At 56.3% G+C, this 12,781-nt stretch overlaps 1 protein-coding gene across 4 annotated transcripts in view; it reads right to left on the bottom strand.

Moving 5' to 3' along the window:
* LOC139257614 (serine/threonine-protein kinase B-raf-like) overlaps nucleotides 1-12,366 on the bottom strand; it is a 158,790-nt gene extending 146,424 nt beyond the window's left edge. For all 4 annotated transcript variants that reach the window (XM_070874549.1, XM_070874550.1, XM_070874551.1 and 1 more), the window contains exon 1: nucleotides 12,269-12,366. In XM_070874549.1, coding sequence (XP_070730650.1) covers nucleotides 12,269-12,352 — 84 coding nt within the window. In that variant the 5' untranslated portion in view covers nucleotides 12,353-12,366. The remainder of the gene's footprint in view (nucleotides 1-12,268) is intronic.
* Nucleotides 12,367-12,781: the final 415 nt, after the last annotated feature.

The raw sequence follows: 12,781 nt of genomic DNA, 5'->3' as shown, positions 1-12,781 counted from the left end.
CACACAGCTCACTGTCCCAGGTTAGTGGGAGAACACACAGCCCACTGTTCCGGGTTAGTGGGAGAACACACAGCTCACTGTCCCGGATTAGTGGGAGAACACACAGCCCGCTGTCCTGGGTTAGTGGGAGAACACACAGCTCACTGTCCCAGGTTAGTGGGAGAACACACAGCCCGCTGTCCCGGGTTAGTGGGAGAACACACCGCTCACTGTCCCAGGTTAGTGGGAGAACACACAGCCCACTGTCCCGGGATAGTAGGAGAACACACAGCTCACTGTCCCAGGTTCGTGGGAGAACACACAGCTCGCTGTCCCGGGTTAGTAGGAGAACACACAGCTCACTGTCCCAGGTTATTGGGAGAACACATCGCCCACTGTCCCGGGTTAGTGGGGGAACACACAGCCCACAGTCCCGGGTTAGTCGGAGAACACACAGCCCACTGTCCCGGGTTAGTGGGAGAACACACAGCCCACTGTCCCGGGTTAGTGGAACACACAGCTCACTGTCCCAGGTTAGAGGGGGAACACACAGCTGACTGTTAAGGGTTAGTGGGAGAACACACAGCTCACTGTCCCGGGTTAGTGGGAGAACACACAGCTCACTGTCCCGGGTTAGTAGGAGAACACACAGCTCACTGTCCCGGGTTAGTGGGAGAACACACAGCTCACTGTCCTGGGTTAGTAGGAGAACACACAGCTCACTGTCCCGGGTTAGTAGGAGAACACACAGCTCACTGTCCCGGGTTAGTGGAACACACAGCCCACTGTCCCGGGTTAGTGGAACACACAGCTCACTGTCCCGGGTTAGTGGGAGAACACACAGCCCACTGTCCCGGGTTAGTGGAACACACAGCTCACTGTCCCGGGTTAGTGGGAGAAAACACAGCTCACTGTCCCGGGTTAGTGGAACACACAGCTCACTGTCCCAGGTTAGTGGGAGAACACACAGCTCACTGTCCCGGGTTAGTGGGAGAACACACAGCTCACTGTCCCAGGTTAGTCGGAGAACACACAGCTCACTGTCCCGGGTTAGTAGGAGAACACACAGCTCACTGTCCCGGGTTAGTGGAACACACAGCTCACTGTCCCGGGTTAGTAGGAGAACACACAGCTCACTGACCCGGGTTAGTGGAACACACAGCCCACTGTCCCGGGTTAGTGGAACACACAGCTCACTGTCCCAGGTTAGTGGGAGAACACACAGACCACTGTCCCGGGTTAGTGGGAGAACACACAGCTCACTGTCCCACGTTAGTGGGAGAACACACAGCCCACTGTCCCGGGTTAGTGGGAGAACACACAGCTCACTGTCCCGGATTAGTGGGAGAACACACAGCCCACTGCCCCAGGTTAATGGGAGAACACACAGCCCACTGTCCCGGGTTAGTGGGAGAACACACAGCTCACTGTCCCGGGTTAGTGGGAGAACACACAGCCCACTGTCCCGGGTTAGTGGGAGAACACACAGCCCACTGTCCCGGGTTAGTAGGAGAACACACAGCTCACTGTCCCGGGTTAGTGGGAGAACACACAGCTCACTGTCCCGGGTTAGTGGGAGAACACACAGCTCACTGTCCCGGGTTAGTAGGAGAACACACAGCTCACTGTCCCGGGTTAGGAGGAGAACACACAGCTCACTGTCCCAGGTAAGTGGGAGAACACACAGCTCACTGTCCCGGGTTAGTAGGAGAACACACAGCTCACTGTCCCAGGTTAGTGGGAGAACACACAGCCCACTGTCCCGGGTTAGTAGGGGGAACACACAGCTCACTGTCCCAGGTTAGTGTGAGAACGCACAGCCCACTGTCCCGGGTTAGTGGGGGAACACACAGCCCACAGTCCCGGGTTAGTCGGAGAACACACAGCCCACTGTCCCGGGTTAGTGGGAGAACACACAGCCCACTGTGCCGGGTTAGTGGAACACACAGCCCACTGCCCCAGGTTAGTGGGGGAACACACAGCTCACTGTACCGGGTTAGTAGGAGAACACACAGCTCACTGTCCCGGGTTAGTAGGAGAACACACAGCTCACTGTCCCGGGTTAGTGGGAGAACACACAGCTCACTGTACCGGGTTAGTAGGAGAACACACAGCTCACTGTCCCGGGTTAGTAGGAGAACACACAGCTCACTGTACCGGGTTAGTGGAACACACAGCCCACTGTCCCGGGTTAGTGGAACACACAGCTCACTGTCCCGGGTAAGTGGGAGAACACACAGCCCACTGTCCCGGGTTAGTGGAACACACAGCTCACTGTCCCGGGTTAGTGGGAGAACACACAGCCCACTGTCCCGGGTTAGTGGGAGAACACACAGCTCACTGTCCCGGGTTAGTGGAACACACAGCTCACTGTCCCAGGTTAGTGGGGAAACACACAGCTCACTGTCCCGGGTTAGTGCGAGAACACACAGCTCACTGTCCCGGGTTAGTGGGAGAACACACAGCTCACTGTCCCAGGTTAGTCGGAGAACACACAGCTCACTGTCCCGGGTTAGTCGGAGAACACACAGCTCACTGTCCCGGGTTAGTAGGAGAACACACAGCTCACTGTCCCGGGTTAGTAGGAGAACACACAGCTCACTGTCCCGGGTTAGTGGAACACACAGCTCACTGTCCCGGGTTAGTGGGAGAACACACAGCCCACTGTCCCAGGTTAGTGGAACACACAGCTCACTGTCCCAACTTTGTGGGAGAACACACAGCCCACTGTCCCGGGTTAGTGGGGGAACACACAGCTCACTGTCCCGGGTTAGTGGAACACACAGCTCACTGTCCCGAGTTAGTGGGAGAACACACAGCTCACTGTCGCAGGTTAGTGGGAGAACACATAGCCCACTGTCCCGGGTTAGTAGGAGAACACACAGCTCACTGTCCCGGGTTAGTAGGAGAACACACAGCTCACTGTCCCGGGTTAGTCGGAGAACACACAGCTCACTGTCCCAGGTTAGTGGGAGAACACACAGCCCACTGTCCCGGGTTAGTAGGGAAACACACAGCTCACTGTCCCAGGTTAGTGGGAGAACACACAGCCCACTGTCCCTGGTTAGTGGGGGAACACACAGCCCACAGTCCCGGGTTAGTCGGAGAACACACAGCCCACTGTCCCGGGTTAGTGGGAGAACACACAGCCCACTGTCCCGGGTTAGTGGAACACACAGCTCACTGTCCCAGGTTAGTGGGGGAACACATAGCTCACTGTCCCGGGTTAGTGGGAGAACACACAGCTCACTTTACCGGGTTAGTAGGAGAACACACAGCTCACTGTCCCGGGTTAGTGGGAGAACACACAGCTCACTGTCCCGGGTTAGTGGGAGAACACACAGCTCACTGTCCCGGGTTAGTAGGAGAACACACAGCTCACTGTCCCGGGTTAGTGGGAGAACACACAGCTCACTGTCCCGGGTTAGTAGGAGAACACACAGCTCACTGTCCCGGTTTAGTCGTGAACACACAGCTCACTGTCCCGGGTTAGTGGAACACACAGCCCACTGTCCCGGGTTAGTGGGAGAACACACAGCCCACTGTCCCGGGTTAATGGTACACACAACTCACTGTCCCGGGTTAGTGGGAGAACATACAGCCCACTGTCCCGGGTTAGTGGAACACACAGCTCACTGTCCCAGGTTAGTGGGGAAACACAAAGCTCACTGTACCGGGTTAGTGGGAGAACACACAGCCCACTGTCCCGGGTTAGTGGGAGAACAAACAGCCCACTGTCCCGGGTTAGTGGGAGAACACACAGCTCACTGTCCCAGGTTAGTGGGAGAACACACAGCTCACTGTCCCAGGTTAGTGGGAGAACACACAGCTCACTGTCCCAGGTTTCTGTGAGAACACACCGCCCACTGTCCCGGGTTAGTGGAACACACAGCTCACTGTCCCAGGTTAGTGGGGGAACACACAGCCCACTGTACCGGGTTAGTGGGAGAACACACAGCCCACTGTCCCGGGTTAGTGGGGGAACACACAGCTCACTGTACCGGGTTAGTGGGAGAACACACAGGTCACTGTCCCGGGTTAGTGGGAGAACACACAGCTCACTGTCCCGGGTTAGTGGGAGAACACACAGCTCACTGTCCCGGGTTAGTAGGAGAACACACAGCTCACTTTCCCGGGTTAGTGGAACACACAGCTCACTGTCCCGGGTTAGTAGGAGAACACACAGCTCACTGTCCCGGGTTAGTGGGAGAACACACAGCCCACTGTCCCGGGTTAGTGGGAGAAAACACAGCTCACTGTCCCGGGTTAGTGGGAGAACACACAGCCCACTGTCCCGGGTTAGTGGAAGAACACACAGCTCACTGTCCCGGGTTCGTGGGAGAACACACAGCCCACTGTCCCGGGTTAGTGGAACACACAGCTCACTGTCCCGGGTTAGTGGGAGAACACACAGCTCACTGTCCCGGGTTAGTGGGAGAACACATAGCTCACTGTCCCGGGTTAGTGGGAGAACACACAGCTCACTTTACCGGGTTAGTAGGAGAACACACAGCTCACTGTCCCGGGTTAGTGGGAGAACACACAGCTCACTGTCCCGGGTTAGTGGGAGAACACACAGCTCACTGTCCCGGGTTAGTAGGAGAACACACAGCTCACTGTCCCGGGTTAGTGGGAGAACACACAGCTCACTGTCCCGGGTTAGTAGGAGAACACACAGCTCACTGTCCCGGTTTAGTCGTGAACACACAGCTCACTGTCCCGGGTTAGTGGAACACACAGCCCACTGTCCCGGGTTAGTGGGAGAACACACAGCCCACTGTCCCGGGTTAATGGTACACACAACTCACTGTCCCGGGTTAGTGGGAGAACATACAGCCCACTGTCCCGGGTTAGTGGAACACACAGCTCACTGTCCCAGGTTAGTGGGGAAACACAAAGCTCACTGTACCGGGTTAGTGGGAGAACACACAGCCCACTGTCCCGGGTTAGTGGGAGAACAAACAGCCCACTGTCCCGGGTTAGTGGGAGAACACACAGCTCACTGTCCCGTGTTATTGGGAGAACACACAGCTCACTGTCCCGGGTTCGTGGGAGAACACACAGCTCACTGTCCCGGGTTAGTGGGAGAACACACAGCTCACTGTCTCAGGTTAGTGGAATACACAGCTCGCTGTCCCGGGTTAGTGGGGGAACACACAGCTCACTGTCCCAGGTTAGTGGGAGAACACACAGCTCACTGTCCCGGGTTAGTGGGAGAACACACAGCTCACTGTCCCGGGTTATTGGGAGAACACACAGCCCACTGTCCCGGGTTAGTGGGAGAACACACAGCTCACTGTCCCAGGTTAGTGAGAGAACACACAGCTCACTGTCCCAGGTTAGTGGGAGAACACACAGCTCACTGTCCCAGGTTACTGTGAGAACACACCGCCCACTGTCCCGGGTTAGTGGAACACACAGCTCACTGTCCCAGGTTAGTGGGGGAACACACAGCCCACTGTCCCGGGTTCGTGGAACACACAGCTCACTGTCCCGGGTTAGTGGGTGAACACACAGCCCACTGTCCCGGGTTAGTGGGAGAACACACAGCTCACTGTACCGGGTTAGTAGGAGAACACACAGCTCACTGTACCGGGTTAGTAGGAGAACACACAGCTCACTGTCCCGGGTTAGTAGGAGAACACACAGCTCACTATCCCGGGTTAATGGGAGAACACACAGCTCACTGTCCCGGGTTAGAAGGAGAACACACAGCTCACTGTCCCGGGTTAGTAGGAGAACACACAGCTCACTATCCCGGGTTAGTGGAACACACAGCCCACTGTCCCGGGTTAGTGGAACACACAGCTCACTGTCCCGGGTTCGTGGGAGAACACACAGCCCACTGTCCCGGGTTAGTGGGAGAACACACAGCCCACTGTCCCGGGTTAGTGGAACACACAGCTCACTGTCCCGGGTTAGTGGGAGAACACACAGCTCACTGTCCCGGGTTAGTAGGAGAACACACAGCCCACTGTCCCGGGTTAGTGGAACACACAGCTCACTGTCCCGGGTGAGTGGGAGAACACAGAGCTCACTGTCCCGGGTTAGTGGAACACACAGCTCACTGTCCCGGGTTCGTGGGAGAACACACAGCCCACTGTCCCGGGTTCGTGGGAGAACACACAGCTCACTGTCCCAGGTTAGTGGGAGAACACACAGCCCACTGTTCCGGGTTAGTGGGAGAACACACAGCTCACTGTCCCGGATTAGTGGGAGAACACACAGCCCGCTGTCCTGGGTTAGTGGGAGAACACACAGCTCACTGTCCCAGGTTAGTGGGAGAACACACAGCCCGCTGTCCCGGGTTAGTGGGAGAACACACCGCTCACTGTCCCAGGTTAGTGGGAGAACACACAGCCCACTGTCCCGGGATAGTAGGAGAACACACAGCTCACTGTCCCAGGTTCGTGGGAGAACACACAGCTCGCTGTCCCGGGTTAGTAGGAGAACACACAGCTCACTGTCCCAGGTTATTGGGAGAACACATCGCCCACTGTCCCGGGTTAGTGGGGGAACACACAGCCCACAGTCCCGGGTTAGTCGGAGAACACACAGCCCACTGTCCCGGGTTAGTGGGAGAACACACAGCCCACTGTCCCGGGTTAGTGGAACACACAGCTCACTGTCCCAGGTTAGAGGGGGAACACACAGCTGACTGTTAAGGGTTAGTGGGAGAACACACAGCTCACTGTCCCGGGTTAGTGGGAGAACACACAGCTCACTGTCCCGGGTTAGTAGGAGAACACACAGCTCACTGTCCCGGGTTAGTGGGAGAACACACAGCTCACTGTCCTGGGTTAGTAGGAGAACACACAGCTCACTGTCCCGGGTTAGTAGGAGAACACACAGCTCACTGTCCCGGGTTAGTGGAACACACAGCCCACTGTCCCGGGTTAGTGGAACACACAGCTCACTGTCCCGGGTTAGTGGGAGAACACACAGCCCACTGTCCCGGGTTAGTGGAACACACAGCTCACTGTCCCGGGTTAGTGGGAGAACACACAGCCCACTGTCCCGGGTTAGTGGGAGAAAACACAGCTCACTGTCCCGGGTTAGTGGAACACACAGCTCACTGTCCCAGGTTAGTGGGAGAACACACAGCTCACTGTCCCGGGTTAGTGGGAGAACACACAGCTCACTGTCCCAGGTTAGTCGGAGAACACACAGCTCACTGTCCCGGGTTAGTAGGAGAACACACAGCTCACTGTCCCGGGTTAGTGGAACACACAGCTCACTGTCCCGGGTTAGTAGGAGAACACACAGCTCACTGACCCGGGTTAGTGGAACACACAGCCCACTGTCCCGGGTTAGTGGAACACACAGCTCACTGTCCCAGGTTAGTGGGAGAACACACAGACCACTGTCCCGGGTTAGTGGGAGAACACACAGCTCACTGTCCCACGTTAGTGGGAGAACACACAGCCCACTGTCCCGGGTTAGTGGGAGAACACACAGCTCACTGTCCCGGATTAGTGGGAGAACACACAGCCCACTGCCCCAGGTTAATGGGAGAACACACAGCCCACTGTCCCGGGTTAGTGGGAGAACACACAGCTCACTGTCCCGGGTTAGTGGGAGAACACACAGCCCACTGTCCCGGGTTAGTGGGAGAACACACAGCCCACTGTCCCGGGTTAGTAGGAGAACACACAGCTCACTGTCCCGGGTTAGTGGGAGAACACACAGCTCACTGTCCCGGGTTAGTGGGAGAACACACAGCTCACTGTCCCGGGTTAGTAGGAGAACACACAGCTCACTGTCCCGGGTTAGGAGGAGAACACACAGCTCACTGTCCCAGGTAAGTGGGAGAACACACAGCTCACTGTCCCGGGTTAGTAGGAGAACACACAGCTCACTGTCCCAGGTTAGTGGGAGAACACACAGCCCACTGTCCCGGGTTAGTAGGGGGAACACACAGCTCACTGTCCCAGGTTAGTGTGAGAACGCACAGCCCACTGTCCCGGGTTAGTGGGGGAACACACAGCCCACAGTCCCGGGTTAGTCGGAGAACACACAGCCCACTGTCCCGGGTTAGTGGGAGAACACACAGCCCACTGTGCCGGGTTAGTGGAACACACAGCCCACTGCCCCAGGTTAGTGGGGGAACACACAGCTCACTGTACCGGGTTAGTAGGAGAACACACAGCTCACTGTCCCGGGTTAGTAGGAGAACACACAGCTCACTGTCCCGGGTTAGTGGGAGAACACACAGCTCACTGTACCGGGTTAGTAGGAGAACACACAGCTCACTGTCCCGGGTTAGTAGGAGAACACACAGCTCACTGTACCGGGTTAGTGGAACACACAGCCCACTGTCCCGGGTTAGTGGAACACACAGCTCACTGTCCCGGGTAAGTGGGAGAACACACAGCCCACTGTCCCGGGTTAGTGGAACACACAGCTCACTGTCCCGGGTTAGTGGGAGAACACACAGCCCACTGTCCCGGGTTAGTGGGAGAACACACAGCTCACTGTCCCGGGTTAGTGGAACACACAGCTCACTGTCCCAGGTTAGTGGGGAAACACACAGCTCACTGTCCCGGGTTAGTGCGAGAACACACAGCTCACTGTCCCGGGTTAGTGGGAGAACACACAGCTCACTGTCCCAGGTTAGTCGGAGAACACACAGCTCACTGTCCCGGGTTAGTCGGAGAACACACAGCTCACTGTCCCGGGTTAGTAGGAGAACACACAGCTCACTGTCCCGGGTTAGTAGGAGAACACACAGCTCACTGTCCCGGGTTAGTGGAACACACAGCTCACTGTCCCGGGTTAGTGGGAGAACACACAGCCCACTGTCCCAGGTTAGTGGAACACACAGCTCACTGTCCCAACTTTGTGGGAGAACACACAGCCCACTGTCCCGGGTTAGTGGGGGAACACACAGCTCACTGTCCCGGGTTAGTGGAACACACAGCTCACTGTCCCGAGTTAGTGGGAGAACACACAGCTCACTGTCGCAGGTTAGTGGGAGAACACATAGCCCACTGTCCCGGGTTAGTAGGAGAACACACAGCTCACTGTCCCGGGTTAGTAGGAGAACACACAGCTCACTGTCCCGGGTTAGTCGGAGAACACACAGCTCACTGTCCCAGGTTAGTGGGAGAACACACAGCCCACTGTCCCGGGTTAGTAGGGAAACACACAGCTCACTGTCCCAGGTTAGTGGGAGAACACACAGCCCACTGTCCCTGGTTAGTGGGGGAACACACAGCCCACAGTCCCGGGTTAGTCGGAGAACACACAGCCCACTGTCCCGGGTTAGTGGGAGAACACACAGCCCACTGTCCCGGGTTAGTGGAACACACAGCTCACTGTCCCAGGTTAGTGGGGGAACACATAGCTCACTGTCCCGGGTTAGTGGGAGAACACACAGCTCACTTTACCGGGTTAGTAGGAGAACACACAGCTCACTGTCCCGGGTTAGTGGGAGAACACACAGCTCACTGTCCCGGGTTAGTGGGAGAACACACAGCTCACTGTCCCGGGTTAGTAGGAGAACACACAGCTCACTGTCCCGGGTTAGTGGGAGAACACACAGCTCACTGTCCCGGGTTAGTAGGAGAACACACAGCTCACTGTCCCGGTTTAGTCGTGAACACACAGCTCACTGTCCCGGGTTAGTGGAACACACAGCCCACTGTCCCGGGTTAGTGGGAGAACACACAGCCCACTGTCCCGGGTTAATGGTACACACAACTCACTGTCCCGGGTTAGTGGGAGAACATACAGCCCACTGTCCCGGGTTAGTGGAACACACAGCTCACTGTCCCAGGTTAGTGGGGAAACACAAAGCTCACTGTACCGGGTTAGTGGGAGAACACACAGCCCACTGTCCCGGGTTAGTGGGAGAACAAACAGCCCACTGTCCCGGGTTAGTGGGAGAACACACAGCTCACTGTCCCAGGTTAGTGGGAGAACACACAGCTCACTGTCCCAGGTTAGTGGGAGAACACACAGCTCACTGTCCCAGGTTTCTGTGAGAACACACCGCCCACTGTCCCGGGTTAGTGGAACACACAGCTCACTGTCCCAGGTTAGTGGGGGAACACACAGCCCACTGTACCGGGTTAGTGGGAGAACACACAGCCCACTGTCCCGGGTTAGTGGGGGAACACACAGCTCACTGTACCGGGTTAGTGGGAGAACACACAGGTCACTGTCCCGGGTTAGTGGGAGAACACACAGCTCACTGTCCCGGGTTAGTGGGAGAACACACAGCTCACTGTCCCGGGTTAGTAGGAGAACACACAGCTCACTTTCCCGGGTTAGTGGAACACACAGCTCACTGTCCCGGGTTAGTAGGAGAACACACAGCTCACTGTCCCGGGTTAGTGGGAGAACACACAGCCCACTGTCCCGGGTTAGTGGGAGAAAACACAGCTCACTGTCCCGGGTTAGTGGGAGAACACACAGCCCACTGTCCCGGGTTAGTGGAAGAACACACAGCTCACTGTCCCGGGTTCGTGGGAGAACACACAGCCCACTGTCCCGGGTTAGTGGAACACACAGCTCACTGTCCCGGGTTAGTGGGAGAACACACAGCTCACTGTCCCGGGTTAGTGGGAGAACACACAGCTCACTGTCCCAGGTTAGTGGGAGAACACACAGCTCACTGTCCCAGGTTAGTGGGAGAACACACAGCCCACTGTTCCGGGTTAGTGGGAGAACACACAGCTCACTGTCCCAGGTTAGTGGGAGAACACACAGCTCACTGTCCCGGGTTAGTGGGAGAACACACAGCCCACTCTTCCGGGTTAGTGGGAGAACACACAGCACACTGTCCCAGGTTAGTGGGAGAACACACAGCTCACTGTCCCGGGTTAGTAGGAGAACACACAGCTCACTGTCCCGGGTTAGTGGGAGAACACACAGCCCAGTGTCCCGGGTTAGTGGGAGAACACACATCCCACTGTCCCGGGTTAGTGGGAGAACACACAGCGCACTGTCCCGGGTTAGTGGGAGAACACACAGCTCACTGTCCCGGGTTAGTGGGAGAACACACAGCCCACTGTCCCGGGTTAGTGGAACAGACAGCTCAATGTCCCGGGTTAGTGGGAGAACACACAGCTCACTGTCCCAGGTTAGTGGGAGAACACACAGCTCACTGTCCCGGGTTAGTGGGAGAACACACAGCCCACTGTCCCGGGTTAGTGGAACACACAGCTCACTGTCCCGGGTTAGTGGGAGAACACACAGCTCACTGTCCCAGGTTAGTGGGAGAACACACAGCCCACTGTCCCGGGTTTGTGGGAGAACACACAGCTCACTGTCCCAGGTTAGTGGAACACACAGCTCACTGTCCCGGGTTAGTGGGAGAACACACAGCCCAGTGTCCCGGGTTAGTTGGAGAACACACAGCCCAGTGTCCCGGGTTAGTTGGAGAACACACAGCCCAGTGTCCCAGGTTAGTGGGAGAACACACAGCCCACTGTCCCGGGTTAGTTGGAGAACACACAGCCCAGTGTCCCGGGTTAGTGGGAGAACACACAGCTCACTGTCCCGGGTGAGTGGGAGAACACACAGCTCACTGTCCCGGGTTAGTGGGAGAACACACAGCCCACTGTCCCGGGTTCGTGGGAGAACACACAGCCCACTGTCCCGGGTTAGTGGGAGAACACACAGCTCACTGTCCCAGGTTAGTGGGAGAACACACAGCCCACTGTCCCGGGTTAGTGGGAGAACACACAGCCCACTGTCCCGGGTTAGTGGGAGTCTCATGGGGCAGAAGTAGGAGCATTGGGAAAATTGTTCCCGTGAGACGATGAAGGCAGGGATAAGTAAGGAATGTTCTGGAAGTGGAAAAAGCTGGGCTAAAGATATCTCATCTGAGGGTTGAATGCATAGCCACCTGAGGAAGGTTGGTTTGCAGCATCCCCCTATCAGGGGTCAGCACCTTCAGGGGAGGAAAGGGTAAAAGGAGGAAGGGCCGGGGAGGAGAGGGGGGGGGGGTCGCGGGGAGTTGGGGATGGGGGGGCTGGCAGGGAGTGGGGGGGGGGTGCTGGCGGGAGGGGGTGCGCGCGGTCATAATACTTGGTCGTGCTTATGTGTCGACATTTACCATTATAAATTGCTGTGTCAACATTGCCCATTCAATTTTGCCCAGTCAGGTCTCAAGATGTGGTTGCAGGCTCTGGCCACCAGGTGTCTCCACTGAGCAAGATTCTGACCTCTCTCCCAATCCCGTCACCATTTTGCATACATTCAAAAAAAATACATCATCATCTAATTGCGGGAAACGAAACAGGAAATTTCCAAGCGTATTTAAACAAGCATTCACACTTACCTCCAGGTAGATAGAAGGTGGGTTATGGTCCCCCCCAAACTTGTCCAACAGGGCTTCAATGTGCTCCTGAGTTAGTTTGATCATCTGCTTGATGTTCCAGACCTAGTGAAAGAGGAAACATGAAGCACGTTAACTCAAACCAAGAGAGGACGAGGGGGAAAGTGCATCCTGGAAGGACACAGCTTCATTTGTCGCAAGCCAATCATTTGGGGAGGCAAGCCTCTGCCTGCAGACATTTCCTTTACATTTATGCAAGAACTTCAACTCTCTGAATCAACACTACTACTCAGTGGAACACTCAGATTGCAGAGTTCATATTTTATATCCTTCTCTCTGTAACCTCTTGCAGAGATCTCTGCACTCTTACAATTCTGGCTTCTTTCACATCCCCGATTTCTATCCGTCCACCATTGGGGGCCGTGCCTTCAGATGCCTAAGCCCCAAGTTCTGGAATTACCTCCTTAAACACCTCTCTGCCATTAAGACGCTCCTTAATAGCTACCTCTTTGACCA

This window comes from Pristiophorus japonicus, unplaced genomic scaffold (genome assembly GCF_044704955.1).
Source record: "Pristiophorus japonicus isolate sPriJap1 unplaced genomic scaffold, sPriJap1.hap1 HAP1_SCAFFOLD_889, whole genome shotgun sequence".
In the NCBI taxonomy this organism is placed as follows: domain Eukaryota; kingdom Metazoa; phylum Chordata; class Chondrichthyes; family Pristiophoridae; genus Pristiophorus; species Pristiophorus japonicus.
This window is presented reverse-complemented; position numbering and strand designations above follow the sequence as displayed.